The 15,011-nt window shown below is 33.6% G+C and overlaps 1 protein-coding gene across 1 annotated transcript; it reads right to left on the bottom strand.

Annotated features, from left to right (window-relative positions):
* Nucleotides 1–5,502: 5,502 nt before the first annotated feature.
* Nucleotides 5,503–10,972, bottom strand: LOC149539863 (TMV resistance protein N-like). The gene is made up of 6 exons (XM_089801057.1): nucleotides 10,279–10,972; nucleotides 9,076–10,159; nucleotides 7,978–8,037; nucleotides 7,535–7,861; nucleotides 6,275–7,447; nucleotides 5,503–6,185 (listed from the first exon to the last, which is right to left on the bottom strand). Exons 1-6 carry the CDS (start codon nucleotides 10,839–10,841, stop codon nucleotides 5,751–5,753), a joined length of 3,642 nt encoding a protein of 1,213 aa, XP_089657183.1. The 5' UTR covers nucleotides 10,842–10,972; the 3' UTR covers nucleotides 5,503–5,750.
* Nucleotides 10,973–15,011: the final 4,039 nt, after the last annotated feature.

The raw sequence follows: 15,011 nt of genomic DNA, 5'->3' as shown, positions 1-15,011 counted from the left end.
ATTGTTTACAACATGAACACATTCCTCATACTAACATTGCTTGAATGTTTGTAAATTTGATAATTTGATTTTTTTCAATTTGGTAGCTTATTAACTTTGAATGAAAAGCGGCCATAACCTGGGGAATTCCTCCACTAGCATTCCCTCTTCCCCATCATAGCTAAACCTTTTTGCACTTCATCCTCTTCTCCGTACTCTCCTTCATTAAAGTGTACGGAGTACTCTCCATCTGACTCTAATTTGATGGAGGAACGTTGTGAAAATCATCAACCTCACCATCTAGTTTGGCCATTTTTCAATAGTGGCTCCATTTATTCTAAATAGAAATAAAATAAAATATAATTTTATAAAAATTTATAGAAAATTGAATCATAAGAGTAGAGAAACAAGAGATGTGGTCAAACAAACTAACAAAGAAAAAGATTCCAAATAATAGTTCCAAACTACTCAATCTAGGGTTACTATTATTCCACAAATGTCGATTCTCTTCATTCTCTTTTGCATATAGAGAGAACATAAAATTAATTACTTAAAAATAAAAGTACTTATACGACTAGTACTAGTTAAGATCAATAAATTATTTTTGCCTGCCCAAACACATATTATTTGAATAAATAATTAATTTCCCTTCTAGTATTTGATTGTAAAATGGGCCTAGCTAGCTAGACTATCTTCTTCTTCATCTAATTGGAAGAGAAAATTGGTAAATTAAAGAAGCATCACAGAAATTTAAACAATTAACACGAAAGATTTCAGTATTGCATTTCATGTAAGAGTGTCATCAGAGATATTGAAATCTCCTTTGAATTTGGTACAATTAATTAATGAATAATTGCATCAAATATTCATTAAACTTTAAACTTTGAATTTTTTATAACTTAAACATTATTTTTTAATGAATTAATGTATCAATTAAATTATTTTAAAAATATTAGTGACTATTAAGGATACCATTTTCCCATAATCCATTAAATTGATGAAAAATTAATAAAACAATTTTTTTTAGCATAATTATTTTAAGAAACAACAATATATTATTAGTATCTATATTTTTTTTAAAATGAGAAGTTGTAATTTTAAATATGCACTTGAGCCTCCATCTTAGAATTGTAGAACTGAAAATTTAGAGAATGTGTTCCTCACTGAATAAAATGACCAAACAATAGACCTAAGACACCCATCGCCATCCATGACACTAGATACATTTTTACAATAAATAAAGTATGTACCATAGAGATTGAAATATACAAAATCAAAGGCTTAAAAATAGAAAAGCTAATGTAACTAGCACTAAGATTAGTAAATTTTAGTTCGGCTAATCATTGCTTGAAACACACACTATTTGAGTAAATGGGAAGTGAGTATGACAAGCTAATTAATCATAAATTCAATAAAACTTAGTTTGTTGGAAACAATATGATTTAGTTATGAAGTAAATTAATCGATTCATTCTAAGTTAATTAAAAATTTGAATTTAATTACCTCTATTTGGTTTTGGACATTAATAATTATTTGGGGGAGTCCAAAGCGATAGGGTGATTGGCTTGTTGCAAAGTTCCTTCCCACGCCTCTAATACATCATGCATATTTATTATGTCTCCCTCAAATTCAACCAAACACTTATGATAAAGAATTTTCAAACCTTGTTGACCACTCCATCCAATCCATTGCATAATTCAATTACCAACTATTCTCTTCTCCAATGAAAAAACATGCAACATTAAAAAAAAAAATCTTTTTCTTGATGATCAAGGTTGTCATAACTTATTTTAAATATCTCTTTAATATCACTAGGTACTGATGTCATGATTTTATGCAACAAAGACTCCTAAATTTCTTTGTCAAACTCCCCTTTGAGTTGTCCTGGAAATAACTTTGAGAAAGAGTGGTAGTATATTACAAGCCTCCAAGAACTTCTCTACAAGCTCCTCAAATCCATCCGGTGAAGAGGTTTTCCAAAAGCATGGCAAAAAAAGGTTGTTTAGCATAAACTAGATCAAGAGCTCCCATATTATATATATAGTGGCTATAGGCCAAAATTTAAGTACATCATATTTCCATGTGGTAACAATGATAAGACTACCACTTTCAAGTTTGTCTTTTGCAGGCATCAAAGTAGCTAGTTGGTCTACATGATCCACATCATCCAGAAATATAAATATCTTAATTGATCTTAAACGAATTTAAAGAGTTTCTGTACCTTCTTCATTATTAATATATGCTACATCTTGAACACACGGATCTTTGAGGATTTTTTGCCACCTCTCATATAACAAACCTTTTGTTGAGGAATCTCAAATATTAGATATAGAATTGGACCACTTAAAGACAGAAGAATTTTTATTGTATAACTTCTTTGCTAGGGTAGTCTTACCAGACCCACCCATCCCCAAATCCAAATATTTTGTACACCCTGATCGACTTTCATAGAATGAATTATATTCTTCTCAAAATCTTACATTATTTCTTCCATACCTACTAGATAGTCTAAAACGCATAATGAATCTCTTTTTACTATTTTCAATGTAGTATTCACAATATCTTTCAACTGCCTATCCTCATCACTAAACAAGTAGAAACGTTAGAAAATCAAAACATTGTACATGCCAAAGTTAAAATCACACAAATTAAAAAGAACTGATATTTGTTAAAATAGTGAGTCCAACTATATCTGACTTACCCTTTATTTTATATGAAAATGTGCCCTTGTAAAATGATTTCTTAAAGAGTGCCTTCTTCCACTAATTCAGTTTCCCCAGATATCTATTCTTCTGTAAATACCGTTCAAAGGCATCAACATACTTTCCTTTCCCTTGGTGTACCCATCTGAGATTAGTAGGATTTACATGGTAGAAGATTGGAATAATTGGGGTACTAGACTTGACCATAAACAAGAGTTTTGCCAAACACCAGGGGGATTTTGCATACCCCTCAGAGAAATAGAAATATGGACTAGAGCACTTCTCATTACTGCTTGTAATGTTTGGCAAAGAAATCTCCATATTCTAACTCTGGTTCATCCAAAAACACAGAGACCATTGAGAGTGGTAGCTATGGCCAATTTGATGTTTGGTCCTCGATGATTGATGAAAATGTCATAGGAAGGTCTTTTCATGGGTATTGAGGTAGAAGATAAAGAAGATGCAAACGGTGTCAGTTCATGAAAAGTGTCCATAACTAATTTTGCCTTTCCTTTGCTCCCATTGGAAAAAGTAGATGCCATGGAAGCTGGTCATAGCGAAAGAGGATAAAGAAAGCATGCTATTGGGGAGGAAAACAATTGAATTGTTGTTAAAATTGAGTCTGCAAGATGAAGTGATTCATATATGAATTTGGGCTTATGGTTATTAGACAGGGTTATAGTCTTAACTTTGTTCAAATTCGGAAGGAATTTGTCTTTTCTTCGCCCTTATGATTGAGTGGTTCTGTTCATCATTGTTCTAAAGAGTGATATATCCATTACTTCATTGACAACACATATTTGGTTCTAAAGAAGATCTTTTCTTGTTTCTTTAGCTCGTTCTCAATAAGACCAAGTGTTTCTTTGGTTGAATTGGGGTTTTAGCCCATTTTGTTATAAATTCTACTTCAAATTTCCCTGTAATCTCTTCGAGGGTTACTCTTATGTTTGGTAGGTCTGACTTTCTTCCTTTTATGAATTATTATCCATCCTTTGTCATTCACTATTGTGGATTGGGTTTTATATGTCTCAGGAGGGATGGATCCGATGGAGCATTGATAGGATTTCAAAGATATTCGTGTAATGCAGGTTAATATCTAAACTTCTTTTTTACTGACCATGTGGTGTAGCAGATCCTACCCGAGGCTTTTCTTTTTGCCATTAGTGACTTCTTCGATGGCCCCTAGCAAGAAGAATGGATCATTGCCAGGGCTTCAAGGTTTCTTTATTTCATTCTCGTGTACTGGGTTTGCATAAGCTAGATTCAGATTAGCAGACTTCACATTTGCAAACTTCACCATTTTTTCTAGCTTTTAAATTGATAGTTTAAATTATAACATTAATAAAATTCTAATTTTTCCTTCTACTTTCGTACAGTGAAAAATAATTCATCATTAATATATTCATTTATTTTGAAATTAGTGCTTATGAATCCTAGCTTTAAAGTTTAACAATATATATATTTTAAAAAAATGTTTGAATGATAAATAACTAACACAAAATAAAATAAAATTCAATCATATACAACTCAATTTTTGTAATCATATACAATGTAGAATTTTAGTGTGCATTCCAACCGAGTTGAAGCCATGATCACCAATATTTTATCATATTTTAGCACATACTGAATCTTTTTAATTATAAGAATATATTTGAACTATTTAGAACCGAGTCCTCATAAAAACTATAATTAACTGACACAAACTTATAAATCTTGCCAATAAATTCTACCTATAAAAACTCTAATCGTATACAACACAAAATACTCTAGCCATAATTTACATTCTTGTGACTTAGCCAAATTATTTAGAAATTCAAAGGGAAAAATCCATGCACTTAATAGAATAATGATCAATTAGTCAAAGAATCAAAAGACTGAAAGAAATTCTTTAAAATTTGTAAATTTCAATCGCAAGAAAAAGACAATGCATAGAAAGAACGCTCGAAAAATTTCTGTCATTTATTGAAAATAATAGTTTTTATCACGTGGTTTACCATTATTTAACACAAGCTTGAGTGATTTTCGTCACATTTGTCTTTTGCTAACAAAATTACAATGGCAGATTTAGTAGTCATTGCCTTTAAATGCAATGACTAATGTTTTCGTCACACTGATTGAAACAATTAATCCTCCCTCAAGAATCATTTCAACAAAAAATTTAAAAGTTTATTCTATAATTTGTAGTGTCTTCATTCTCCAAATTTTGTTTATATGAATATGGACAAGTTGGCCTCTTTTGATCACCTGGGTAGGTTCATTTACATAAAGTAGGAGTTGGGTCATAGGAAATTTGAAGAAGAGCATTGTGTACAATATTTGGTTCAATGGAGCAAGGCACAAAAACTTGATAGGCATTACTAAAGTTCTTACTTATGCGGAGAATATGTTTTAGATGTTGCTTCCCACTTCTTTCCATTGAATATGCAATTTACAAGCAATAAAAAACCAAAGGTTCAATCATTAATATGAAAATGTTGATGTAACTTTGAATGATTCAAATTAGATGCTAATTGTTTAAAATAATTTAATTCTCTCAAACAATGATTAAAAAAATAAAATTATATACACAAATATATTATTCAATGATGCACGTGAATGGATCTATATTTTTCTATACTTCAAGTTGTAATTTCTCTTCACTTTTCTATCCACTTATCCCTTGCATCTTCTACTCATACAAATAGTAGAATATATAAAAAATAAATTAAATATAATAAATAAATTTATCAAAATATACTTAAAATTCATAGCAAATTTAATTTAATTCATAAAATTGATGAAAATAAAGATGATTTACAATTTGAACACATAAAATTGAAAATGATGAGAAAATTTTCAAGTAGACATTGCTAATATTATAGTGGTATTGTTCTATTATTAGTGTGTACAGTTCTAATTGTACTTCAGCTCGGCACCCATTAATTACTGCTTTTCTTAATAAAAACATTATATTACAACAAACTAGGAAGCCACTTCATCCCCAATAACATTACTTCCATCCTAAATTTGATGGGTAGCTTCTAAACTTTGAATGAAAAGCGGCCATTACCTCTGGAGGTGGGTAGCTTATTAACTTTGAATGAAAAGCGGCCATAACCTGTGAAATGCCTCCATTAGCGTTCCCTCTTCCGCCACAATAGCTACGCCTCTCTCCACTTCAGCCTCTTCTCCGGGATAAGAGTGTAGGTAGTACTTTTCATGCCTATAGAACGAGGAACGTGGCGTATAGACACCTACCCATGCCCACTTACCCTTTTCTACTGTGTTTCTAGACCATTTATTTGGAATACAAAATGTCGCTTGTGAAGAAACACAATTTATAACAAAACAGAGCATAAATTTTGGGCTGTACACAAGTTTGTTGTTGGAGATGGAGATGGACTCAATTTTTTGATTGGAGATGGAGTCGACGATCTCCACATTCGGAGGGAGTAAAGATTGTAGAAGCGAGGCCGCATCAGGGACTGCCCGCGCCCATATCATTGTTCTTTCAGATGGCCATTTCTGTAACATTCCCAACATATAGTAAATGCCTCGCAAACAGATTGAGAAAAAAAGTTAGAAATTTCTAGTCCTAGGAACACCACTATTACCTGCATCCTTTGAATACAACGTTTAATAACTGCTCCCTTGTTTGTGGTCAGCTTCAGCTCCCTCAAATTCCGCAAGTGTTCCAAGCTTTCTATTCCCGGAACCTCCATTCTGCTCTCAATAATTAGCTCTTCCAATCCTATGCAATTTTCTATCCCTTCGATTTTCACGATTCTGTTGCATCCTTCTAGATGAAATCCTCTCAGAGAAGTTGATCTTGCAAGACTCGGAATTTTCTTCAGCATTTCACAGTCTTGCAAATATAGTGACTCGAGGGTCATTGGCAGTGCTTTGATCTCCTCCAAATGGGTAGAACATGAAATCTTTATGTGCTTGAGGCTGCTCGATCCAAAAGATAATGATGAGCCGCTGATTGGACACTTGACTACAGATTTCTCTCCCACACGGTCCAGCTCGCGACAATCTTCAATCCAAAGCTCTGTCAAAGAAGACAAATCTCCGAGAGAATCGGGCAGACATTTCAGCTCGCGACAATAACTAATACGAAGCTTTGTCAAAGAAGACAAATCTCCGAGAGAATCGGGCAGACATCTCAGCACGGAACACTCTTCAATGTCAAGCTCTGTCAAAGAAGACAGCCATCTAAGCGAGGTCGGCAAGCTTCTCAAAAACATGTCTTCTATGAGCATCTGTCTAAGCTTGCTGAGTCGACCGATGTTCTCTGGTAGCTCCCTCAGCGGACAACCCAATCGTAGCTCAGTCAGGGAAACATTATTTGCGATGTGACGCGGCAACTCTTCCAATCGCTTGCACCATCTAAGACTCAAATACTCCAGCTTTGTTACGTTTTGCAGACAGTTCAACTCCTCTTCTGACTTCAATGTGAGTACTCTACAGGAGTCCAAATCGAGATGTTGGAGGAGAGTCAGGTTTTTGAAAGAAGCCGGCAATCTCCTCAACATTTCGCTTCGCAAATCAAGATGCCGCAGATTGCTCAAGTTGCCGAAATTGATCGGCAGTGATTGCAGTTTACTCTTAAACAGAGTGAGGTATTCCAGGGATTTGAGAAAGCAAAACTCGTCTGGCAGACTCGTAACACTGGAGGCATCAGTGACTTCTATCTTCTTCAAATGAGTGAGACGCCCTATCGATTTTTGAAAACCTTGAAATTTCGTGCACCCAGATAATAACAAATGCCGCAACTGCACAGGGACCTGCAACATATTTCCGAGTAGAGGAACGTAAAGCACTGAGCAATTATAAAAGAGTCGAAATATAGATTCAAAACATACTCGGCTTACCTCGCTGTCAACCCACAGCTTTTCCAAATGACCTTTTTCATTTTCTTCTTCAAAGACTTCTAAAACCCTCAGATTTTTCATTAGAAGTCCTGTCGGAAGATTTGGCTGTCCAATTTTGAACCAGCGAAGCCACACCAGATCTCTTGATACTTCCCTGTAAAAAGAATCCCCGCTAATCACTAAATATTTGAGCCCAACTGAAGAGGGTGAGAGCGACCAGATTCCACAATTTGTGTCAACCTCGATTCCTCCCTCGGAGAACCGAACGTGAAACTCATCAACCTTACCATTTATTCCCAAAGCCATTTTTGGATAGGGCCTCCCTCTCTAAATGAAAATCATAAAACATAAAATATAAGATAAAACCTAAAACATATCATTGTAAATATTTATAGACATTTAAATTCTAAGAGTAGAGAAACAAGAGATGGGGTCAAACAAACCCAAAAATTCCAATTCACTTGATCTCCGGTTACTATTATTCCATGAATGCCGATTGTCTTCTGCATAAAGAGATAATATAGAATAAAATTAAACTCAATAGTAAAAGAGCTTATACAGCTAGCACTAGATCAATAATTAATTTCTACCTACCCAAACACCATATACAATCTGAATAAGTAAATTTTCTTGGCAACATCTATACAGCCACGAAAATGCACTTCCAGACGGAGGAGAGGACTAAGTTAATTTTTTAAAAAGTTAGAAAAAGCAATGTAAAGAAAGCGCATTTTCGTGGCTGTATAGCCACGAGTAATTTTCTTCCCCTATTTGATTATAATCTTGGCTAGGCAGGCTCTCTTCTTCTTGGTCTTGGAAGAGAAAACCAGCAGATTAAACGAAGTATCACAAAATTGTAAACAACTCAAACCTGGATTTCCATATTGCATTTCATGCAATAGTGTCATCAGAGATTCTGAAATCTGGTCAGAACTTTACGGGCTTAAAAAATAAATGAAATATATCTTAAGTTGTAATAATATTGCTCACACAGCCTCTCTTGTATCCATTAAACTTTTTATATATAATTTATTCAATGAATCAAGGCATTAATTTAATTATTTAAAAAATATTAGTGTCTATATCTTTCCAAAAATGAGTGCTTGCAAGCTTGCGAATTGAGCAAAGAAAAGCCTCTAAATAAGAACTGCAGAACTAAAAATTTAAAGAATACATCTTGTTCCTGAATAAGAAAATGATCTTAGAATAGACCTGTATTTAGTTATGAAAGAGCAGACAGTAAGAATACCTTTTCACAATAAATAATGTAGACACCATATACATTAGTACAGAGACTAGATCAGATGTATACAAAATCAAATGCTAAAAATTGTAAACCTATTACAGCAAACACCCATATTAATAAATTTTGGTCTGGTTCTACATTGATTGAGACACCTACTATTAAGCTAGACTGTTTTATTAGAAAGCTAATTAATCATAAAAGTGGACACAAACAATTGTATGATAAAAAATATATTATTTAATTATATAATAAAAAAAAATTTCATGTTAAATTAATTGTAAATATTGAACTTTACCTCTATTTGGTTCTGAACATTGATAATTGTTTTGGGGAGTCCAAAGCGATAGGGTGATTGGCTTGTAGCAATGCTCCTTCCCAAGTCTCTAATATGATCATGCATATTTATTTTGACTCCATCAAATTCAACCAAACACTTATTAAGAAGACTATTCAAACCTTGTTGACCACTCCATCCCAATCCATTCCATATTTCAATGACCAAACTACTCTCTTCTCCAATGAAAAAACATGCAACATCAAGAAACATTTCTTTTTCTTGATGATCAAGGTTGTCATAACTTATTTTGAGTATCTCTTGAATATCATTAGGTACCACTGTCATGACTTTATGCAACAAAGACTCCCAAATTTCTTTGTCAAACTCCCCTTTGAGCAGTCTTCCAATAACCTTGAGAGAGAGCGGAAGTCTATTACAAGCCTCTAAGAACTTCTCTACAAGCTCCTCAGATCCATCCTCGTGAAGAGGTTGTCCAAAAGCATGCAAACAAAAAAGTTGTTTAGCATAAGCTAGATCAAGAGGTCTCATTTTATATGTAGTGGCAACAGGCCAAAATTTTAGTACACCATATTCCCTTTTGGTAACAATGATAAGACTACCACTTTCAAGCTTGTCTTTTGAAGGCATCAAAGCAACCAATTGGTCCCTATGATCCACATCATCTAAAACAATAAACACCTTAACGGATCTCAAATTCCTTAAAAGAGTTTCTTTACCTTCTTCAATATTAAAAAATCCTACATCTTCTACACACAGATCTTTGAGGATTTTTTGCTGCCTCTCATACAACAGACCTTTGGTTGAAGCATCTCGCACATTAGATACAAAACTCGACCACTTAAACATAGAAAAGTATTTATTATATAACTCCTTTGCAAGGGTGGTCTTACCAGACCCACCCATCCCCCAAATCCCAATAACTTGTACACCTTGATCAGCTCTCATAGAGTGGATTGTATTCCTCTCAAAGTCTTCCACTGTTTCTTCCATACCTACTGGATACTCTGCAACCCATAATAACTTTCTTTTCGCTATTTTCAATATAATATTCACAATATCCTTGAGCTGCCTCTCATGGTCGCTGAACAAGTAAAAACTTTGGAAAATCAAAACACTGCACATGCCAAAGTTAAAACTATACATAATACGAAAAAGAAGCGATATTTGTTACAATAGGGAGCCCGAGTGTGTGGGACTTACTCTTTATTTTTTATGACTTCGCCCTTGTAAAATGATGCCTTGAAGAGTGCCTTCTTCCACTCGTTCAGTTTTCCCAGATATCTATTCTTCCTTTGATATTCCTTAAAGGCATGAGCATACTTTCCTTTCCCTTGATGTACCCATCGGAGATCGGTAGGATCTACATCGTAGAAGATGGGAATGATTGGGGCGCCAGACTTGACCATAAACGAGAGTTCTTCCAAACACCAGGGCGATTCGGCATACCCCTCAGAGAAAATAGCGATGTGGACCAGAGCGCTGCTCATTGCTGCTTGTAATGTATGGGGAAAGAAATCGCCATATTCTAACTCTGGTTTATCCAAAAACACAGAGAGATGCCATTGAGTGAGCATGGCATAGAGAACGGTAGCTATGGTGGATTTGACGTCTGGTCCTCGATGATTGATGAAAACGTCATAGGAAGGTCTTTTCATGGGTGTTGAGGTAGAAGATGAAGAAGATGCAGATGAGGATGGCAATTCATCAAAAGCGTCTATACACACAGCCTTTCCTTTACTCCCGCTGGCAGAAGTAGACGCCATGGACGCTGGTCGCAGTGAAAGGGGATGAAAAAAACCCTGCTGTTGGGAAGCCGACGAAGGGCTAGTTTGTTGTGGAAATTGAGGCTGCGTGATGAAATGAAACGCTGTTACTTCTTTTAGCGTACGAAACCGCGTGGAAAGAAGACAGGGGAATCATGAGGGAGGTGGAAGACGGCAGATCCATGTGATATCACAGATCCTGTTTTTAATATTATTATAATATCTTATTCTTGTTTTATAAGCTGTTTAAGGGAGAATATAGAAAAGAGAGAATCGAGAACGGAGATCAGAAATAACCAAAAGCATATTGTGAATTGGAGAGGAAATGATGAAAGACGTGGATTGATTGATGGGCAGCTTCGATTTGTGCGGGCAAAATACGGTCAAAACTGACTCGGGGCTTGCGGAATTGTGGAAATCATATGAGTCGGTGAGATCAATGTCGAATTCTGTGCGAGATGAACCCCTGTTGTTGAGAAAGCAAGAGGAAAGATTATTTTAAAAAGTCCGTCAAACAACAATAATGGACCACTTTTGTGTCTTCTCCCGGACACTTTCCAACACGGGTTGCACCACACATTTGCCACCATCTTTTCTTCTTTCTTCCACATCAATCACACTCTTCCACTCTTTTAATTTTGTTTTCTTTGTCACCGACTCGATTATAGGAAATGAGGAGGGATATAATGCTATTTGAAGAAATTTCTTACATATTTCGTTTTTATGAGTATTTTTTAATTTTGACTAGAGAGGAGCTAGAACACGAGTCAGGTATAAAACGTATAAAATTAGCGGGCCGGTTAGGAGTCCATAACTAATTTCTAAATATGTATGGGTAAGTTAGAAAAGTTATTAGAAAATAATAGAAAGTTATTCATCTTTTAGTATTTTTTTAATACATATTTATTAATATAAACATTTAATAACTGTTATTTAGTCAATCAAATTGGCCCTATACTTGATCATTATGTAATAATTTTTGTTATGCTTGAAAGTCAGTTGTATCATCCAAAATAACATAATAAGTGAACGAAAACTACACACATTTAGAAGTCAAATGGGGTCTGCCAACCCAGTCACAACCATGAGTACAAATTTACTAGTGACATGTGGAACTTTATTGACCCAAAATAAGATGACAATTAGCGATGTAATGCAAGTGCTAAGACACCTTGTGCCTGCTATGACATGTATAGACTAATGTTTTGTTGCACGACCTTGTTTCATCTATCCAACCACCTTGTTCCATCTTTCTAGCACACGTGCATAGGCACTAGCCACTTCAACATAAAACCACTTGCATCTACACATTAAATTGTATAAGGCCATCGTTTTCCATCGAAGGCCAATCAAATCATAAGTAAAAGTAGAAATCAAAGATAAACTTTGTAACTTCAATGGAGATTCAACATTCAAATTAATAAGAGTGCATACATTAAAGATGTCATATCGATACATTGATCTTCAAACGTACAAACCTAAGTTCCAAACTCAATGAAACCACCATAACCATTATTAGATCCTTTACCTGAAAAATCACAACTTCAAAATAATTACCCCTTTTACCTTTAGTTGTTGAGATAAAACTTTCTATAAATAATACAATTCATTTCAAAAATTGTCTCAATCTTGGAGGACATGATTTGTAACCTTAGGGTCTAATTTATAGCAACAACGTGTTATCCTCTCAACACCAAAATTACCTATACCAACAAACCACATGTAAAAGTATCTCCATTTGTTTTGATTTAATATTCTTCACTTTGTAACCCTCTATCTCACCAAATGTATACATGCACTAATATGTCACAAAATGTACCATAAACAAAAAAAAAATACTGTGCTACAAAATTGATTTTTATACTCAATAAAATTGTAATAGTTATCAATGCATCCTTCATAACAAAAAAAATGCTCAACTTTGACAAAATCACCTCTTTAATCTTTGAGTTGTTGAATAACTTGCTAGAAACAATATCATTCATTTCAAAGTTCACCTCAATCTTGAATGACAGGGGGGAGGGTTAACTAGAGTTAGTACAATACACATTCCTCCTAACTTAAATAATATTGACCTTGCATATTGTTTTAGACTCTAGCAAGTTATCCATTGTTATTTATTTCACTATTTTCCAAAGACCCGTTAAACTTTTGATGATGGCAATTTTTTTTTGCAAGATAGTGGGCTACGATAATATTGATGTTATTCTCTACAACAACCAACATATTTTTCAAAATCAAATCTTTCATCCATCTTGACACAATTAAAATTTACATAATACATATATACTCATCAATTAACCTATTGTTTATCTCATTTGAGTCTTGAATGGACCTATCACCATAGGCACATGAAGAGTGACATTCTTTGAATAGTTATATTTGACTTATAGGCCATGACCATTATATCATATGAATCTTTGATTCAATTTCCTTAAATGTTCATGTTATATAAAACTTGGAAGATATATAGAGATGTGGATACTCAACTATTTTCTAATGATCTTGTTTTCAATTGTCTTGTGCATCTTAATTTGCATAAATTATACCTTATGATTGCAATCGTATTCAAGATTTTTATTCTTTGGAGTGCTTTTGAAATTGACAATGTTTGTTTGAAGGTTCTAAATTCTAATTGAGATAATGTTATCATACCTCCACATTCAAGGATTCCTTGTGTAAAGTCATCTATTAACACTTATATCATTTTGGATCAGTGAGAGAGTTTTCAACTTCGATCGGATTTGGAGGAAACTCTTGAGGGGTTATCTCTCTTATATGATGAGATTCTTCACACTCTTCTAATCAAGCCATCATTATTTATAATGGTTTTTCTACATTATCTTCTAAGATTCTTGATTTTTCACCTTCTTCATTGAATAGGAAAATACTTGATTAGATTATGAAGTCTTCATCTTTCACCTAACAAGGAAACACTTAAGAAGCTTTAGAAACATAAACTTAAATACCTTAATGTTTCTTTATAGCAAGTCCTATCTAAGGCAGGAAACATTGCTGCATTCGTTCATAGTTTTATTTTTTATTAGAGTAAAACTAGTTTTACAAGGAGTAAAAACCCAAGTTATACATAAAAAAAAAACATCCTATACAAAAGAGAAGAACAAAAAATAGCCCCACAAAATCTAGACACCAAACATTAACACACAACAGGGAGTCACATGCCCACAAGCATGCTATAACATCTTAATCAATTTATCATTCTTCCCAAAGATATTCTCATTGATACCCTTGACTTTCCTACCTATTATAGCTAAAGGGCCATGACCTTATTCTTGATTATCACTTTAGTGGCGAAACCCAATATGGAAGAACTAGCCCCAACCTCCACTCCAAAATCCTTTTCCTCGACCACATCTTTTCTCCTCTTCTTTACTTGTGTGTCCTCAATGTTTTTTGAAAGTAGATCAAGTTTTTTCTTAAAACCTTTACCATTTTTGTTAGAGATTATTCAAGGTAGGGAGCCCGTGTGTTCTCATTTTCCCCTCTTAGGGATGTATATTTATTTTAACTTTGTGAAGTTGTAGCTCTTGGGGGTATATAGCTGAGTCATCTATGCATGACTCATTTCTCACTTATACACAATTTATTTTTACATTCACTTTAAGAGATGGTTTTTTGCATGTTAGTTTTTTTACTATGTAGAATTTTAAAAGTTGCATTTAAAAAAAATATATGCTTGATTTATTGTTCTTATATTATTTATTAATCAAACTAGTCCATAGAATCAAATAACAAGTTTTTTTTCAATTTTTAAATAAATTTAAGAAGTAGTACTTTTTGCAAAACAAATTAAATGACATCAATTTATACATAATTATTTTGAAGATGGATCAACTATGAAAAAATGATAAGTTTAAGTCAATTTATGGTGATCGTACACAAGAAGTTTTCAAAAAAAACTTTACGGTCAAAATAAAATTAATAATAATAAAATATGAAAAAAAAATAGAAAAGTATACTAATCAATCTTTAGTGTCTTAAATATCTTTCTCAAAAGGATTTACAATTACACTTTCGTTTATGTCAAAATATGGTAGTTGTATACATGCATGAACAACTAAAGAAAACATTTTTAATAAGTGGTTTTTACACAACTATTGAAACCCAATTTCTACCATGTTGATATTAAAATAAATTGCATATTTGAAA

Source organism: Cupressus sempervirens, chromosome 9, assembly GCF_028749045.1.
Source record: "Cupressus sempervirens isolate cs-2001-9-10 chromosome 9, ASM2874904v1, whole genome shotgun sequence".
Taxonomy (NCBI): Eukaryota; Viridiplantae; Streptophyta; class Pinopsida; order Cupressales; family Cupressaceae; genus Cupressus; species Cupressus sempervirens.
Note: the sequence above shows the minus strand (reverse complement) of the source record. Positions and strands in the feature narration are given on the sequence as shown.